This window comes from Mus caroli, unplaced genomic scaffold (assembly GCF_978045245.1).
Source record: "Mus caroli unplaced genomic scaffold, Mus_caroli_1 scaffold_5, whole genome shotgun sequence".
NCBI classification, from domain to species: Eukaryota; Metazoa; Chordata; class Mammalia; order Rodentia; family Muridae; genus Mus; species Mus caroli.
The window spans coordinates 9,459,969-9,474,486 of NW_028227260.1; the positions used below are offsets into that span (position 1 = coordinate 9,459,969).

Sequence of the window (14,518 nt, forward strand, 5' to 3'; positions counted from 1 at the left end):
TGAGCACTTTCTTTTTTAAAGTCCTTTTCAGTGGAGAGAGAACCGCAGGAGAACATCAGTAATTACCCAGATGAGCCCTGGAGGATAACTGAAGAACAGCGGGAGTACTACGTCAATCAGTTTCGGTCCCTCCAGCCAGACCCAAGTTCCTTCATTTCAGGTGAGAGAACATGGTGTCCTGGAACGTGGGGCCCATATGAATAACTACAGAATATCTTGAGAAATACAAAATGAATATTATAACCTTCTTTGATTCCAATTTGTATTCCTCTAAGGTACAACTTCTTATCAAATATAAGTCATGCAGAAAAAAATGGTAATGACGACGTGGGGGAAATTACACTGCTATTGCAGAAGGGTAAATGTGAATTTGGGGGGAACGTAGTCCAGATCCTGCACCTTATCAGCTAAAGCACGTGGAACAGTAGATGACAGTGCCATGGGACACCTTCAATTGCTTACTCATTATATTAGAGTCAGAACAAAGACAAAGTGTAACCTGCCTTCCTACCTGCCCTCCTTCCTTCCGGCAGAGGTCCCCTTAGGTTTTATGCTCCCAGAAGTTTAAGCTCATGCTCATTTTCTTTGGCTTAAGTCTTTCTTTCATGGTTCTTGAAATTGAGATATGAAAGGAAGACTGGCCAGCAGCACCTTCTCAATATCAGTTCTACATTATCTTCAGATGTCTGCATTCCTGTTGTGCCCTCCTGTAACATCTAAACTGAGAAGAACTGATTTAGTTCCCATGGGCCTGCATTTTACCAGGCTGAACAAACAGTGAAATCCTAGAGTCTGGAAGAAAAAAGGATAAAACAACTTCTTACCCTTCAGATGTAAAGAATATCTGTGGGTTTGATCATTCTAAGCTAACAGTCAAGCATGGGTTAAGACTAATTTTCTGTGAAATAAGGTATATAATTGATATATTCTTGTATATGTAAAGGCAAACATCATTTTGGTGATTGGTGGTAAATGACCTTAGGGAAGGTAGAATAGTCTAAAAATAACAAAGGAGTTTTACCATCATGATTTAGAATATATGAACAGAAATCCAGATTCCATACTCTTGCTCATCTGATTCTTTTCCCAATATATGCACATATTTAGCCAAATATGGATAAATCGTTTGAGGTGTTTTGAAAATTTCTTTCAATCTTTTTATTTTTGCAGAATTTCAAGTGTAGATACAAGTTGACTTACAGCTATAACAAATCCCCATGGACAAGTGCTGGCAGTTTTCTTTATATTCCCTCTCAGCAAGGATGATCTTGAAATACCATTGCCAGACCATTTGATTTGAAAAATATTTCAGAATATATCTTTGGGTGTCTTAGAAAAACATAACCAGAACTCACTGATACATGTGAGAAAAAAAATCACATATACTTTAACACAATCAAGTCTTTCTTCATTGTTCAAAATTATCTGTCTCATAAAATTTTTAAAAATGTTTAGTTTGATTACAATGAATAAGTTCATGAATGGCATTAGTTGATATCTTTTAAAATAAATAACTTAGTTGAAATATAATTCATATACCATAAATATTACCATTTGAACTGTACAGTCAGCGGTTTTAGTTCATTCATAGACAAGATTCATAACCTAAGTTCAGAACCTTTCTATCACCCCTCTATAATCCACCCACTTAGTAGCAGTGACTCCCTACTCCTGTCTGCTCCACCTCGCAGACCTAGGTCACTGCTGTACATTCTTATAAACATTCTTTATATGAATATATATTCTCTATATGAATATATATTCTTTATATGAATATATAAACGGAGTCTCTTTTTCTTGTGGCTTAGTGGTGGAGGTGGAGTGAAAATACATGAGGACTTGTCACATGGTGCACTCAAAGGAGACAGGACTCAGGCTTTCTCCTCTGCTCCTTCTTTAGCTGGTGACATCTGGGACACAGCTGAATTTGATAGCTGTCAGCTTCCCAATGCTTTCCACCTAACTTTTTTGAGACTCTATGGTACAATAGTCTCCAGTATGAAAGCCAGCATCAGCTACTGTTCTTTGAAGAGGCTGGATCCAACAGAAGACAGACTGATAGGAGAAGAGAATGCCTTTATATCTTGGTTGCTATAGGATAGCTGGTAAATGAGGCAACAAGTTTTGTATGTCAGGTGTTTCACAAGGTGGCCGGTTGCATTGGTAGCCAAGAATCATGTGATAGCGTTATTGACAGAATACATTTAGGGAGAAGGCTCACTGGGTTATTGATACTTTGCTTTTGAATTTTAATAATTTATCAAAAGAAAGTTGAGTGTTGCTTTAGGATCCATTATAACCCTTTTTAAATTTTATTTTGAAGACAGTGTTTCACTATATAACCCCTGCTGGTCTAGAACTTGCTATGTAGGTCAGGCTAGCTTCAAACTCACAGAGACCTCTGTTAGTCCTCTGTTAGTCAAGTGCTGGGATTAAAGGTGTGCAGGCCATTCCTGGCCTGATTTTTCTGTTTATGTAGTGTTGGGGCTTTGCATATGACAATCAAGTATCTACCAACTAAATTCCCACCTATTCTTATTGTTTTTAAAGCCAATTAGAACACTTCTAACTGCGCTGGGAGACTTTTGACTTATCTTAGAACAAAATTTGGGGCTTTAATGCTCTCTTATGTTGGGAATGAGGCTTTTGAATTGTAGAATCTTAGGAGCATGAAAGCAAGAAAAATGTCAGTGAAGGCTAGCATTTCAAGTGCAGCTGGGACAATGGGATGATTGCTGAATTTCAACTGACAAGAGTCCTGGCTACATTGTTCAAAGTGCCACCAAGAAATCTTAGATTTTTTTTTTTTTTGAGACAGGGTTTCTCTGTGTAGGCCTGGCTGTCCTGGAACTCACTCTGTAGACCAAGCTGGCCTCAAACTTAGAGATCTGCCTGCCTCTGCCTCCCAAGTGCTGGGATTAAAGGCGTGCACCACCACTGCCCGGAAATCTCAGATCTTGTCAAAACTATTTCTCAATATTTTGGAAGGGTTAATGATACCATTTTTTCCCTTTTCACTTACCATTTTTCCATGCCTCTACATTGCTTTTCCATTCTCTAAGTATAAAACTCAACATATTCTTATTTACTTAAGTAATTTTGAATGTTTTCTTAGGCATTTTTAATGAAAATGTGCAGTTTTGGTAAACACACAGCAGGAGTTTATCTTATTTGTATTCGTCATGAGCATTTTGTCATTGCATCTTTTTCTTTTTACATATTCTATATCCCTTTTATTTGTACTTTTCTCATTTTTGCAACAAGAAGAACTAATCTTTGGCCCTCAGATGTGCTTTGCTAGGCAAGCCACATGCTGCTTTTATGAAAGTCCTTGTAATTGTTGTTGCTTGAGGAATAAAAGCGTTTGTGGTTATGTGGTAGAAATTGTTAAAGGAAAACATGGCAATTTGCTTGCACATCCAAGCTGCTTCAGACAAGTAATGCTGACTTAAATCATGGCTCTTGACAGGGTCTGTGGCCAAGAACTTCTTCACCAAATCAAAGCTCTCCATTCCAGAACTCTCTTATATTTGGTGAGTATGTTTGTTGCCAAGTGTGATCATAGACTCATTTTTTTGCTGTTTTGATTTTTTAAGATGTAATTTTTGTTTGCTTTGAGAGAGAGTTTTACTCTGTAGTCTAGAATGACCTGTAACTCACTGTGTAGCTCAGGCTAGCCCCAGACTTGCAGCAAGTGCCATGCCTCAGCCTCTCAAGTAAGTTTTCATTTTTGATTTTGTTTTTGGTGGTGCTAAGGTTTGAATCCAGGGCCTCACACACACCAGGTAAGTGTTCCACTGCTGGGCCCCACTCCCAGCCCTGAGAAGTTTATTTTCTGGATTATTTTTAAAACTGATTGAGAGTGAATAGAACTCAGGTTTTTGTTGCTATGAAGATTAAATAAATTACCCTATGAAAACCACAATGAGCAGTATCAGACCTGCATAGTGAGCCCTAAGTGTTAGCTACTAGTTTAAAAGTAATTTCTGCAGGCTAGTGAGATGGCCACTCTATTCTAGAGGGCTGATTTTGGTTCTTACCACCCACATAGCACTCCTGACTGCCTGGAATTCCAGCTCCGTGGGATTCAACTCCCTTTCTGGCCTCCCAGGGCACTGTATTCATGTGGCGCACATAGACATACACATATATGTACATATAAGAAATGGGATTTCCTACTTTTATTCTTTTCCCATCCTGATTTGAGTCTAGGCAGTTGTGCACATGTGAGACAATCTGTCATACGTTTTATTTTCATATTTCTAACTTAGTGTGAGGCAAGGAGCCAGGGGACCTTGAAAAGCCATTCTTCATAATATTTTATAAGGTAGGGTGAACATTCTGGAACGAAGTTAAATTTGTCTATTCTAGAAGCCTGTGAACTTTGTAAAGTTGGCAGGTGTTTCACAGCTGGGCCCTAATTCAGCCAGTGCAGCTGCAGTGCCGGCTCTGCCTTGCTGCTGAGGCCTGCCACAGTTGGAGCTCCAGGAGGACTGCGTTGCCATGGTCCAGATGGTTCTCTTTGCATGTCTGAAAATGCTCAGCACCATAAACTCCTGCCTTTGTGGATCATGCTATTGTAAATATATATTAAAACATTGGAATATTTATGTAAAGAGTTTTTCATGAGGCATTACAAAATTATGATAGAATTTAGAATCACATACCATATATTGTGGATCTTATTGAAAAACTATTCCTGGTATATCGTGCATGCCAGTGTAGCTGGGATTTACATTTTTTGGCATATATAGTTTGTCTTTTTTTTTTTTTTCCAACAAGTCTTATGTTAGATTTTAAGGGTAGGAAAAAAATGATCATTTTGAAAAGAATAGAGTCTGCTTTGGCAGAACTCCCAGCCTTAACATTACCCTGTGAGGCTTCCTGTCATTTTGTAGAGACAAATGCATGAAGGCTAAATGGCATACTCTCCATCCGGCATCTGACGCAGTTCCCAGATGCCTCACCCCGGGGAGCAGCTGTTTCAGGGCTGCTGCGTTCTGAATGAGAGCAGCAGTCTCCTGGGGAATAGGAGGATGCAAATGGTCCAAAGCAAAGTTACAGACCTTCCCTTAGAGATTTTTTTCCCCAATAGCAACATCTTTTTAGTACAGTTTTACACGAGTCATTTTTACACTTGTCCTAATGCAAGTCTGCTTGTGTCTGTATACCACAGAGATGTTGGTGCTTAAGGGACCTTAGTTCTTTTAGCAAATAGGTTTCTTTTGTGTTTAATGAATAGGTCTGTGTCTTTTAGTGAAAGATGGTGACTGAAGCAGAGACATGCCTTTTTAAGACTCCCTTTCTTCAGGTTTCTCTTTTCCAGTACCAGCCTTTTTCTAGTTGCTACTTTTACATTAAAATATGATGCAACCAGTATTTCTTGAACCTCTTTGTATTCCTATATACTCTCGTTTTCTCTGTTCCCCTCTCCTCTTCTGTCTTCTCCCTCTTTCTCCTTTTGCCCAGCCCATTGCTGTGTCCATGTTTTAAAACAGGGTCCCATGTATCTCAGGCTAGAAATTGCTATGTAGCTAAGACTAGTCTTGAACTCCTGACTCTCCTGCCTTTGCTTCCTAAGTGCTGGGCTTACAGGTATATACCACTATGCCCAGCTTTCTAAGAAAAAATTCTCATGCAGAGACTAACTTGCTACCAAAATGCACACTGCTTCAAACCATTTTCCCTTAAAACTAAAAGGAAAAAAAAAGAGAGAGAAGTGCCTATGTCTATAGTTTGAATGAACTCCTTAGTGGCTGGCTCTGCCCTTCTTTGGCTCATTTCCAGCATCAAGTCTAGCACTCTCCACACCACACAGCCTGCGCTTATCGAGCAACTGTCAGGTAACTGCAAAAACCCAAGCATCGCTTTTTTTTTTCTCACTAGAGTTTCCTATGCCTTGTCTCAGTGTTGAAAAAAACCAGACCTATCAGAGAGCCAGAAGAATTTCTACTTTCATTTACAAAGTGCCACTGATGGTACTGCCACAAATCAGCTTTTTTTTCCCTCTCAGTGGCCCCTGGGATTTCACATGGGTTTGCCTGGGAAACTTTAAGATTATCACAGGCCATGGGCAGGAATCTGGGAACTGTGTGTGCGTGTTTGAGGCTGATGCTGCATGACAGGCAACTCATGACATCTTTCATCTTCTAGGGAACTCAGTGATGCTGACTGTGATGGAGCCCTGACTTTGTCCGAGTTTTGTGCTGCATTTCATCTCATCGTAGCCCGGAAGAACGGCTACCCACTGCCAGAGGGCCTGCCTCCAACTTTGCAGCCAGAGTACTTGCAAGCAGGTAAGGCCTTTATCATATATCATAAACCTTAGCTATATTTTCTGAATGCTTAACAACAAACTCTTATTTCTTAAAATGATGTCTGGACACCAGGGAGTCCTTGACATCTGAAGATTTTTTTTAGAATACAGGTTATAGGGATGATCTGAGGAAGTATAAACCATCTGTTCTATTTATGGTGCCTTCTGGGTAGATTAGAACCAATATCACTGTTTTTTTCTTTTGACAGTCATGGATGGCAAGTACTGAATCCCACTGTTGATAGACTATAAATCTTAAAGAGCCAACTATAAGCTTGGCATCTTGAGATATATCCTAGTATTTCTAATTGGTCTTCAGTAAGGTAGTTCAAAGCTATAAGGTCTTTTTCTTTAACAAACAGTCATAGAACTAATAATCTTTTCCCCCAAATTAGAAGACAGCCTTGTAAGGCTACATTGCATTGTTTGGTGGACTGCATATGGGCCATTTTTGATACTTCCATGTCTGGGGGACTGGGTGAATTCCAGGAGACAATTTTTGTTATAAAGCATGTTAAAATGTTTTTAGTCTTTACTATGTGAAAGGCACAGTGTTTTTTTCTGTGGTCTGGGGAGAGGGGCAGCAGGTATGCTGAGAGGTGTTGAGAAGGGAGTTGGGACACTCAAGGGATAGACACTTCAGGCCATGGCTGTTGGAGTGCATAGAACAAAGAAGCAAGGCCAGGGTGAGGCTGAAGAGAAAAGCAGGAAACAAATCATAAGCAATAGCATTGGCCCGGGTAAGGCAGGGAGATGACAAAATTAGATTTCTTGTCTGCAATGATTCTATGGGTTACCTACTCAGATTGAGGAGGTGACAGTGGACTCAGAGATAGACGATAGAGTGGAGATAATTAGCAGTCGCTTGTTGTCATTTGTAGTCTTTGAAGTGTAGCTTCCTGCACAAGATAGCCTTCTTCTATTTGCCCCCAAATGCTAGCGATGCCTCATGGCAAAGTAGTAAAGTATTTTACTATTACTCTCGTAAGAAACAACCTGGCTGCCAGGCAATTAGCTTATCATGTAGCATCCTTTCTCTCTCATGACAATTTCCTGAGCTTCCCAACTAACAACTTCTTTTGCTGTTGTATGCTCTAAGAGACTTATAATGCTATTTCTCTATTGTCAGTCAGTAAGAATGTATACTTTTATTTTTGTTACTTCTGTTAACCAAAGCGATATGTATTTCATAAAGCTATGTTTAGTATATATTATTCTAGTATTTTGCTTATTTCTAGCAATACCTAAAAGGAGGTATTCTTCATAGTATTTAAACCATTGTTATGGCTACTGCATTTAAAAATTGTGTTTAATATGATTAAAACTTAACATACCATGGTAGCCAATGTGGCCAATTATTACCATGTGGTAACATTCATTGCTAAGAGCAAGAATTCGTCAGCTGGACTTCTTTCTGGGTGTTCGGGTCTCTGCTGGCCACTGACTAGCTGTATACCCTGGAGTGAGTTGTTTGCCTTCCCTGCTCCCCAGTTTCAGTGTCTTTGAAATGGGAATAGCTCTACTAGATTGTGTTTGTAAAGACCTTCAAATGCTATCTCTTTACAGCTAGTGATGTTAATAGTACATATGAGTGAGCTGACTGTTGTTACATTTAACGAGCTCACAAACACTGCTAAGACATTCCACTATGGCTATAGTAAATATTCGTATGTATTTTTTTCTTCCCTGCTAGCTTTCCCTAAATCCAAGCGGGAGTGTGCAATTTTTGATTCTTATTCTGAGTCAATGCCAGCAAACCAACAGTCCTGTGACTTGAATCGGATGGAGGTAAAAAAATAAAACAAAAAACTTTCCCATGTTAATCAGGATGTATGATAGAAGTAAACTCTAGCTTATTTCTTCACAAACTCTGGAAAATGAACACTTATAGCAAAATATTTTTATCACTCCCAATTAAAACCCTCTTTTCATTAGCACCACTTGCCACACTCCTCATCGCCACTATCTGATGGTCACTAGTCAATCTTATTATATTTACTTATTCATTTGGGGGGTGGGTGCACAGGCTGTGACATCAGCATGGAGGACAGAGGACAATTTGCTGAGTCTTGTCCCTTACAGTGTGGGATCTGGTGGATCGAACTTGGGTCCTCAGATGTGGTAACAAGTGATTTCTAACCCACTGACCCATCTCCCTGGCTCCTACTAACCTTTCTGTTTCTGTTTTAGTCTATTCTAAGCATTTCATATAAATAGACCAATGGCGAATGTGTGCTTTTGAGTGTCTTTTTCATTTAGTATAATGTTCTGAAGGTACTTCTTTAGTACAGAATAGTTTTAATTGTATGGATATGCTACATTTTGTTCATTTCTCCCTCCTTATTGCATATTTTGACTATTATGAACCTATATGAGTAAGTGTTTTATATGGGTAAATATGATTATTTCTCTTTGCAATGTATTTACTAGTGGAATTGTTGGATTGTACCATAACTCTGCTAAACTTTTGAGGAATCACCGAACTGCATTATTTCAGTTCTCCAAGCAGGAATGTATAACGGCTGCTGTTTCCTCATATTCCTGATTGCCCTGGCTCATGTCATTTTCATTTTAGCCATCCTAGTGGGATGCACTTGTTTCTCATGACGGTTTCCGTTTGAAAATGACCAGTGATGCTGAACATTTTTCTCATTTGCTAGTTAGCTATTTGTGTATTTCCATTGGTGAAATATTTATTAAAATCTTATGTCCATTTTTATTTGCTTTTTTGTTTCTTCTTGGTGTTTTAAGCAAGTGCTTTACCACTGAGCTATGTCTTCAGTTAGCTTTTTCAGTGACATTTTGGATTTATTTTGTCTGAATTGTTTTATTCCTAGACCATTTTCATATGTAACACAGTCAAGATAGGAGAAGACAATAAAATAAATGCCCTATTAAGATATAATTTCTGGTCGGGCAGTGGTGGCACACGCCTTTAATCCCAGCACTTGGGAGGCAGAGGCAGGTGGATTTCTGAGTTCGAGGCCAGCCTGGTCTACAAAGTGAGTTCCAGGACAGCCAGGGCTACACAGAGAAACCCTGTCTCTAAAAACAAACAAACAAACAAAAAAAACCCAACAACAACAATAACAAAAAAACCAAAAAAAAAAAAAAAGATATAATTTCTGGCCACGTTTGGATTGTCAACTGTTTGCTATGTGGAGACTAGAGGATCCTAAGTTCAAGGCCATTCTGGTCTATGGACTGATTTTAAGACTAACCGGGAAAACTGGATGAAACCCTGTCTCAAAAGAGAAACAGCAAAGCACAATGGGATATTGTTTAGTGGTATAGCCAGATGCCTAGAATGCTCTGAGGATCTAGGTCCAGTCCCCAGCAGTGTAAAAATGGGATATTGTTTAGTGGTATAGCCAGATGCCTAGAATGCTCTGAGGATCTAGGTCCAGTCCCCAGCAGTGTAAAAATGGGATATTGTTTAGTGGTATAGCCAGATGCCTAGAATGCTCTGAGGATCTAGGTCCAGTCCCCAGCAGTGTAAAAAAGAAGACTTTGATAATTTATTAGAGATAATAGACTATGAATAGGGGCTTTCATTGAACTGTGGAAAATCACCTCTTAGGATAGGAATGCATGCCATATCAAACCGATTAAAGGAGCTGTTAGCTACCCTTTTAGAAGAAACAGCTAAAATGTAAATGTAGACTATGTACTAGTCTACAGAAAATGATACCATATAAATCAAAAAGTGAGAGGGCCTTGTGAGATTTCCTCCTTCCACATCGGAATGTCAGCCAGTATTATCATTAGCTTACCCCTAGATGAAGAGCTACAAGAAGTGAATGCCTGCTAAGAGACGAAGGATCAGCCTTCTCTAGGGACCAGATCCCTGATAGGCTATTCAGTTCCAAGTGGTCATGTAAACAACACTAATGGACTTAGAAAGCTGTGTCATATATCCATATATCCATACATCTATATGTTCATAACAATAATTATGAAAGGAGAGGCCATGGATTTGAATGGGAGTGGGGAGGCCATAGGAGGATTTGGGGGAGAGCATGTGAGAGAAATGATATAAAGACAGCACTTAGATATGAACTTCTCAATACCTAAATTAAAAACAAAGGGAAAGATTGGAACTTCATGTACACAATGTAAAAGTAAAACATGGCCCTTTTAGAGAAATGCATCTAAAGTTTCTTCCTGCATTCTAGAATTTAAACAATATCCATGAATGTATCATTCAGCTGCTATTTGGTTTAAATGGACTTAGCCTGAGAAATGTTATAGTTTTTGCTATTTTTTACAGAGAAAATATTTTCCAGTTTATCACACAACTCAGTGGGTGTTTGAGCTGTTTGTCTAGTGGTTTATCTGTAGTGATACATAAGATCTTTTTACTTTCAAGTGATTCAGTATATATTACATTATGCTATAACCGTGACATCAACACTGGAAGAATCACCTAGATGAGGCGTGTTGGACCGTAGATCACGTTCTCACCTAGTAGTGCTACGACATTTTGGAACCATTTAAAACTAGAAGCATGGCTTTGAGTTCTGAGAAGTAATCGAAAGTTAACCACTGGACCAAAGACCTCTATGCTTTTATTCACCATCCTTGCATTTTTCCACTGATCTCTGAAGTTTTGGATCTATTTAAAATGTATGTAATACCAAAGTATATTTGGTGACAAGTCAATCTGTCACTCTTCTCTCTGTCTACCTAGCTATTTTTCATTTTTAGATACCTTTGCAGACCTTGCACATAAAGATGGCACAAATATGAATATATTTTATCCTTTAACCACGGCAGATGCCTTAGAGTACATACTTTTCAGCTTTGTCTAGTATATTAATCTAGTAAGACCAATATAATTGCACATGTTTTTGATGTTTTGATACATGCATAGAGACACACACACATTGTAAAATTATTACCACAGTCAAGCCAAGTAGTTCCTCAGTCACCTTACACAGTGGCTTTGTTTTAGTGGAGATTTAAGATCTGTTCTCTGGGCAGTTTTTAAACCCACTATATTCTACTAATACTATAGTTAGAGTACATATTGGGAAAGCTTAGTATAATTACTAGACTTTGAACTATTTGAAAACAATTCAAATGTGATCAATTTGAGTATTCAATTGATTTACTGAGAACTTTTCTTTTTGCATTAATCAATTCACTTTGCATCCCTAGCACAGCTCCCTCCTCTCTTCCCAGTTCTATCCTTTCAAGCTCCTCCTCTACTTCCTTCCCTCCCTCTCCTCAGAAAAGGCGAAACACCTTATGGGTACCAACTCACCCTGTTCTTATCTATGAGTTAGGGGATTTTTTTTTTGAGTCTCACTATGTAGCCTTGGCTGTCATAGAACTCACTATGTAGACCAGGCTGGCCTCAAACTCACAGAGATCCACCTGCTCTTCCAGAGGACCTGGGATCAATTCCCAGGGCACCCACATGGCAGCTCACATCTGTCTGTAATTTCAGTTCTGGGGGACCTAATACCCTCACACAGACACACATGCAGGCAAAACACCAATGCACATAAAAATGAAAATAAATAAATCTTTAAAGAAGAGGGGCTGCCACCGTGTCCAGCTTTAGGAGAAAAACTTTATCTGCTCATCTATAAACATCTACAATGAGGAGGATGGACATCCACTACATAACAGATCCTGGCAAGTACTCGCACTGTAGGCCCACTTATCACAGCCTCTCCCTGTTTGTGAAAAAGGCTTGAAAGGCTTGATTCTTGGCTGACTGGACAAATGGAAAAAAGTCTCTGCCTGACTCCCAGTCAAGATTCAAATTCAAACTACCATTCACTAATAAGCCTTGATTTGAATTTTTGTTTCTCAAATCTATGTCTTTCCTCTATGTATGTAAATATTTTAGTGCAAATTTACTTGTACCTCATTAGGAAACCAAATTAGTAAAGTAGATTAAATGTCAGAACTTACTGAAGACATACATTTTGGACATGAACTATAACTTTTAAAACATTTTTTCATGTGATTATCACTTATTTTTTTTATTTCAACCCGTATATTTAATTTTCTTTCCCAAGAAGACATCTGTTAAAGACGTGGCTGACTTCCCTGTCCCTACCCAAGATGTGACTACTGCTGATGACAAACAAGGTAGGAAAATAATTCGTTTTATCCTTATAAGGATGTCTTCCTCCATCTCCTCATCGATTTCGCCCTGCACGGGTTCTAGATCATATGAGGGAGGACACTGAGCCATATGCACACTCACTTGGATATATTGTATAGTTTAAGTTGTCAAGTAGCAGTAGGACCTTTTTATTTCTGAATCGCCTTAATTCATTGGTCATTGTTAATCTGAGGGTATTTTGAGGTATTATATTGGATTCTGGTCCCATAGTTAGAAAATGGAAAGAATTGGGAGATTAATATTTAGTGTTGGCATAAATGATTTGGAAAACAGACAGCACTAATGTTCATTTGTATAGAGGTCTAATCCATAAAGAAGTTCTTTCAGACAGAGCGTCAATCTTAAAGCTGTATCTGTTTCTCATTAGTCCTACCGGTGCAAATGTGTGATATGGAGTCCAGTTTCAATTTGCTTATTTAGCTGAGAAGGCAGTCAGCCCAGTGTCCAGTGTTAGAGATACCCTCAGGCATGGGGCACATTGGCCTGTAATATCCACAGTTCAGGAAGGACCCGCTCCTCTAAGGACTGTGTAATTTGCATGATCCTTTTATGACTTACCAGGTCCCTCCCCATATACCATCTTACATACAGGTCTCACAGAACTAGTGCCTTTAAAATCACTCAGCAGTTAGAAATAAGCAGCAAGCTCAGGCAGGCAGTATGAATGATCTGATTTCACAAAAAGAGAAAGAGACCTGGGACAGGAACTAAGAGTTTCTGTCTTAAGCCAGTGTTCCATCTGTTAAATCAATTCACCACTCACAAGTGGAAGAAGCCCATCTGAAGTGAAGCCATTTCAGGTTTTACCATTGAGCCCTGCCATTAATTCAGCCTCACAGAGACATTAAACATGAAAAAGTTTTCCATTAAGCATGGAAGGTTCCATACTTTTGACACTGCCTACAGCTGGTCACTCTCATAACTTACAAGCCATTGCCTTAACTACAAAACCCTTAAAAAATATTAAAACATGGGTTTAAATTCCAAATAGTCTTTTGTCAGTGATTGACTGTTAAGAAAGAAAATTAGAGGGCTGGAGAGATGGCTCAGCAGTTAAGAGCACCGACTGCTCTTCTGAAGGTCCTGAGTTCAAATCCCAGCAACCACACGGTGGCTCACAACCATGTGTAATGAGATCTGACGTCCTCTTCTGGTGCATCTGAAGACAGCTACAGTGTACTTAGATATAATAATAAATAAATCTTTTTAAAAAAAAGAAAGCTGACATTAGGCCTTCCTTCTGTCTGTGGAGAACCTGTTTCTGTGCTGTATGAGGTTTTCATTGTTCTAAAAATGCTATAGCAACTCTAGAGGTTTGTAAGACCTTTTTTAAACGGATGGATAGGGATTATTTGTGTTAATGTGATGTATCTCACAATAAAATTTCACAAGACCTTTGTTTTCTTTCTTCTCCTTTCTCTTTCTTCTTGCTTAAACATGAAACAAAATACTACTAGCTTTGAAAAGTACTGTTAACGAATCCTTACCAAAGGACGTATCTGAGGATACAGGTAGGATGAAACCATTTTAATGTATTCTCTATCCAATAATCTAATTGTAAAATCTCAGCTGTTTGGTGACCTGAAGATTGCTGTGTCTGTGATAGTGTGTCTGTTTGTCTCTAAGTTTGTGGCTTGTGGTTTGTAAAACAAGAAGCCTTAGATTTTATATCTTCTCCCTGTCTTCAGTTAGAGGATGACTTTAGGCTCTGCATTTAGATTTCATTCAGTTTGAGTTTAGAAGTACCAAATTGGGACAGTGATTCAGATAAATGCCTGTGCTTTCTGTGTAAAGTAAGGAACTCAGAAGATGGGTTAACTAGAGGCCCAGAGTTGGTATTTTCATTGGTAAAATGTCAATCTCAAATATCTTTATAATCCTTCCCTACCAGGAAGATATTGCTTAAACATGGAGCAGATTCCAAGGAGGAACAAAAGGAACTTATGAAGTCAGTTCCTTGGAGAAAACATGTCTGTAAAACCATAGAGAATTTCTGGGCCTAGGTTTTCTTTTCTTTCTTTCTTTCTTTCTTTCTTTTTTTTTTTTTTTTTTTTTTTTGG

At 38.7% G+C, this 14,518-nt stretch overlaps 1 protein-coding gene across 13 annotated transcripts in view; it reads left to right on the forward strand.

Moving 5' to 3' along the window:
• The window catches only part of Reps2 (RALBP1 associated Eps domain containing 2), a 252,394-nt gene that overhangs the window by 131,702 nt on the left and 106,174 nt on the right, over positions 1 to 14,518 (forward strand). For 7 of the 13 annotated variants that reach the window (XM_021152942.3, XM_029473671.2, XM_021152943.3 and 4 more), the window contains 6 exons: positions 22 to 160; positions 3,470 to 3,533; positions 6,154 to 6,296; positions 8,010 to 8,104; positions 12,349 to 12,421; positions 13,916 to 13,969. In XM_021152942.3, coding sequence (XP_021008601.1) covers positions 22 to 160; positions 3,470 to 3,533; positions 6,154 to 6,296; positions 8,010 to 8,104; positions 12,349 to 12,421; positions 13,916 to 13,969 — 568 coding nt within the window. The remainder of the gene's footprint in view (positions 1 to 21; positions 161 to 3,469; positions 3,534 to 6,153; positions 6,297 to 8,009; positions 8,105 to 12,348; positions 12,422 to 13,915; positions 13,970 to 14,518) is intronic. The other 6 variants (XM_029473670.2, XM_085837923.1, XM_029473673.2 and 3 more) reach the window with 3 other exon arrangements.